The following is a 4610-nucleotide window of genomic DNA, read 5'->3' on the forward strand; positions in this document are numbered from 1 at the left end:
TTCTTACTGAGCATGAAAGCTGTGTAGCAAAGTGTGTTCATGTGGCTGAATTGTGGGTCTGGAGCACATGCAGAACAGAAAGCGTTTGAAGCCCTGTAGATGAGTTTGGGTGCAAATTCTCAGTGAAGTCTATGGATGGTAACAGTGGAGCTCTCCAGTGACTTGGACTCCTTGTGGGAAGGAGGCAGAGGCACCTCTCGTTGATGGATGCACTTTTCCAAACATTGCTTGTCTCTTGAAAATCATGGAGACAGCTCAGGGGCTTTAACAAAAGTGAAGAAGGGAAGGAGTTTCACCCTTTTGGAGCTAGATGTCCAGTAGTGGTCCCACACTGAGGCAAGGTTCCAGGAAAAATTTTCCGTAATGAAATTAAGGCTAATGTTGTGTATCTCTCATAATGTATCCATGTTCCTACAGGTAAAACTTCCATTTCTGTCCAAGCTCTTAATTAAATGGGAAAGACAGTGTTTTGGGGTTTTGTTTTCTGAAGTTTTTGTTTCCCAAATTAATCTAATGTAACTGCAGATGGAAACTTGCCACACACAAAGCCTACTGACAATTCCTTGCTTGAAAAATGAATAGGATCTTCTTCCTGCTTGTGAAGACTTGGTACAGGCCTGCCAGTGGAATCCTGAACACCTACATCTCTTAGATGTATTAGAGACCACCTTTGCACCAAAGCTTAGGTTTTACTCCTTAATTATTCTCTTTTTTTTTTTTAATTTTGGAATGCTTGCACTACTTGTAATGAATTATGAAATGCCAAAATTTGTAATTTACTGTGTTCTCTCTTTCCCCAGTCGTCGGGATGACATGGAGTCTCTAGGCTATGTATTGATGTACTTCAACAGAACCAGTCTGCCTTGGCAAGGATTAAAGGTAGGTTGTGTTGCACTTTTTTCCCCACCCTTCCCTTTTTTCATGTTTGGGTACTGTGCTTCTGCCTGCTGGCCTGGCTTGGTAGTTGTATATAATGTTTAGCTTCAGTCACACAAAGCAGCGTTTCCCAAGTTGTGATATTTATAGAGTGTAGAAGAAAGGTTCTTTCTGCTTCTTGTGCAGCAGGCAAAATGTGTATTGTTTAACTGTCTTAAAATTTATGCTAAACAATAGCTTACGTCACCTTTGCAAATTGTTATTGTCCTGTTGTAGGCTGAGGCCCTTTTTGGGAAGTAGAAAATAACATTGTTAGTGGCTTTTTGAATTGCTGTAGAGAGCATGGAAAAAATCTCTTGCCTAGCAAGTTCAGCTCTAGTGGTATCTTCAGTCCCGTTTATGGCATGACTGAATAATTACTAGCTGCAACAGGCTTGCTCCAAGTATTTCATGTATTGTAGCCAAGCACAAGCATGGCAAATGTTTCTTATTTCTGTTATATAGACTTCAGTGATTTGTTTTCATGTTTGAATTGTTTTTCTTCCTCCCTATGAGTTGTGTAACTCAAATGGTGTTGCAGCTGCAAGTTCTCTAAAGGCAAGCAGCTTGTGAAACACTAGAACTCTTCAACTGCAAGTAAATTTAATGGCTGCCTACTGAAACACGCAGGCAGCCCTTGAACGGGGTGCTGAGTGGGAATTAACAGAACTTTGGCAAATACAAACGCAAGTCTGGTCTGTTTAACGGACAAAGGCAGCAGCTAGAACTACACGAGCTGTGCCATGTGATGGAAGCATTAGACTGCGACAAAGGGTATTAAACTGTGTCCAAATCTTAATACCAGATTGACCTTCATTCTCTTTGCAATAAGTGTGTGGGACTTGGAGATTTCACATAAAATACTTCTGGTTGACCAAAGGATTTTTGTCCATTTTTTTTGCTACTGTCCTTGTTAATCCAGTGTTGCACAATATCTCTCATATTGTGACCTACATGTTCCACAGGCTGCAACAAAGAAGCAAAAGTATGAGAAGATTAGTGAAAAGAAAATGTCCACTCCTGTTGAGGTTTTGTGTAAGGTAAGAGTATCCAAATGTTGTCATACTGTGAAAGGGAATTTAATTTCTTGGTGTTTTTTTTTTTTTTAAAGTAGAGCCAATATGAGAGTCTCACATATCATTTGCTCCTGAATAATACATCTCTGGCAGTCATGGGTGCTTTGTGTTTGGCTGCCCAGCTCTGAGTGTGTGTAACAGGGCAGGCATTTGCTGCTGTTTCTTGGCATAGTTTGTGCAGTTCATTCCAGTTCTTGGTGACTGTCAGCTGTGCAAGCTCTCCAGCCCTCGTTGGTGAGGCTTCTTAGTCTTCAACATCTACAGTGACAGTTGAATGTCGTGGATAAATAAAACCAAAGTAGAGCTGTACAGCTTGTCTGTATATACTTGTGTCTGCCTCTTCATGATTAGTCATATTGTCTTCTCTATCTCAAATGGAGGCTGTAGTGGAATTGGATCTCAAGTGATCTTTAAAGCCATGTCACAGAATGATTCCAGTGCTGCCCTTTGGGTCTTCAGATTTCTCAAACAGCCATGTGCCTGTTAACAAAGGTCCTTGAGAACACGTGGTAGTTTGTGCACGTCACACTGCAGCACCAAGGAGACTGCGCTTCCTAGTCACGCACATTCATATACCCTGAGTCTGACAGCATCTTCCAAACTGCTGAACACCATTATACACTGTTTTCTTTCACTATGTTCTATACTGTTAACTATTTAACATAGCATTGTGTGTATAAATATGTAAAGCCAGGGAGTTTTTGATAGTTTTTCATGGTTTGCCTTCACACTTAACAGTGGTAACTGACCTTGCCTCTAGTATGCTCAAGTAGATTACCAAGGAAACATGAGTAGAATCTCTTAAGAGACCATTGCTACTTATTTCAGAGACCTACTTAATAAGAACTAGGTTTAATTGGGGTGAATGAAGTGCTTTAAATATGTTGTATTTTGAAGGTTTTGGTTCCAGAGAACTTATGATTGCGAAATGTGCATCAGGTAATAATTCTGGGGAGCAAAGGTGTACCTGATAACTTGCTGATCAAATCCACTTCCTGAAGTACAGAATAAATGAATAACTAGAAGCAAAGTAGGATTTACGCTTGTGAATCTTCAGGTGTTTTCTGCCCGTATAGACAGAAACACAGCTTTTTGCCTTCTTACAGGGTTGTTAGTAGCTTTTTGCTGCAAGCCATGGCTTGATTAACGCTGTTGATTTACAGGGGTTCCCTGCAGAATTTGCCATGTATCTGAACTACTGTCGTGGCCTGCGCTTTGAAGAGGCACCAGATTACATGTATCTGAGGCAATTATTCCGTATTCTTTTCAGGTCAGTCTCAAAGTGGAAAAGTACAGAAATTAGTCAGTGCTTTACCACTTGGTACCCACTCTGCAGGACTTGCACTGCAGAAAGCTGCTCTGTATGTGTGTGGTGTAGGGAGGAGTTTTGGGATTTTCTTTCCTTGCAGTGTTTGAGAACCTGTTGAAAGGACATAAAAATACTGAACGATGGTAAACATGAAGGAAAAGGTTCTCTTGTTTTTGCATTGCATGATCTGGCCACTGATGCGAGAGGGTTGAGCCCATGCTTCAGGTTGTTGCAAGCAGCTTAAGAAGCTGACCCCTGGGTAGAAGTGTTTTGAAGGTTTTTATGTTTGGAGATTGGTGATGGGACTAACAGTGGTGCCCAGGAGAGGGACTTCAGTGGAGGGGAATAGTACTGTTTCATTGAGCTTGTTGGAGAAACCAGAACATAAACTCAGCCCTGTGGAGTGAACAGCATCTGTCAAAAGAAGAGCTGGTTCTGGTCTCTCAAGAGTCTCCCTCCAGGCTTCTGGAATCCACAGCCGTTTTTATTCGCTGATCTACAATGCTGCTGTCTCTCCCTAAAACTATGTGTATTAAACAGCTGGGAACCTCAGTGCAGGCGGATGGGTAAGCTGGGTTGTGAGGAAGTGCTGCTACAAATGCAGACTGTTGTGTGAGCAGCAGATAGAACGCTGCTTGGTGGTTTTTGGGCTTGCCTCAATCCCTTTAAGTTAGTGAATACGAAGTGTTTATATACCTTTATAATCTTCAAAGCAGCTTACAGAATGAGCTAACCTCTAGTTCTGGGTTTTCAGCGAAGGGTTGGTACTAGCAATAAGGAAGTCATGACGTGTTACAGTAAAGTATTTCACTCTTTTCTAGGACCTTGAACCACCAATATGACTACACATTCGACTGGACAATGTTAAAGCAGAAAGCAGCACAGCAGGCAGCCTCTTCCAGTGGGCAGGGGCAGCAGGCCCAAACCCCCACAGGCAAGCAAACTGACAAATCCAAGAGTAACATGAAAGGTTAGTAGCCAAGAACCAAGTGACGTTACAGGAAAAAAAATTATACTAATTTGGACGATGTCAGCAATTTAAGTGTTAGATCAAGGAGGTGGTTTAAAAAAATATATATTTGGCTGTTAATTTAAAAAGCAAAAACAAAAAGACGTCCTTGGAGAATTTGACTACTAACTTTATACCAAAATGTCCTTGTTCTTCATATCATTTCTTCTGGGGATGTTGGGTCATTTTAACCACTGCATCTTTTGCTCCCACATTAACCACTTTCCAAAAACCAGAAACTGACTTGGTGTTGGGAATGTGACATTTTTATTTATTTTTATTTATATATATGCATATATAT

The 4610-nt window shown here is 41.0% G+C and overlaps 1 protein-coding gene across 1 annotated transcript; it reads left to right on the plus strand.

Annotated features, from left to right (window-relative positions):
• Positions 1-800: 800 nt before the first annotated feature.
• Positions 801-4275, plus strand: LOC104502819 (casein kinase I isoform alpha; the record flags this gene model as incomplete). Its single annotated transcript, XM_010159945.1, has 4 exons — positions 801-879; positions 1881-1955; positions 3155-3261; positions 4122-4275. Coding segments are annotated over 4 exons (415 nt in total), but the record flags the coding sequence as incomplete, so codon positions are not given.
• Between the last annotated feature and the right edge of the window lie 335 nt (positions 4276-4610).

The sequence above is a fragment of the Eurypyga helias genome, unplaced genomic scaffold, assembly GCF_000690775.1.
Source record: "Eurypyga helias isolate BGI_N326 unplaced genomic scaffold, ASM69077v1 Scaffold50769, whole genome shotgun sequence".
In the NCBI taxonomy this organism is placed as follows: domain Eukaryota; kingdom Metazoa; phylum Chordata; class Aves; order Eurypygiformes; family Eurypygidae; genus Eurypyga; species Eurypyga helias.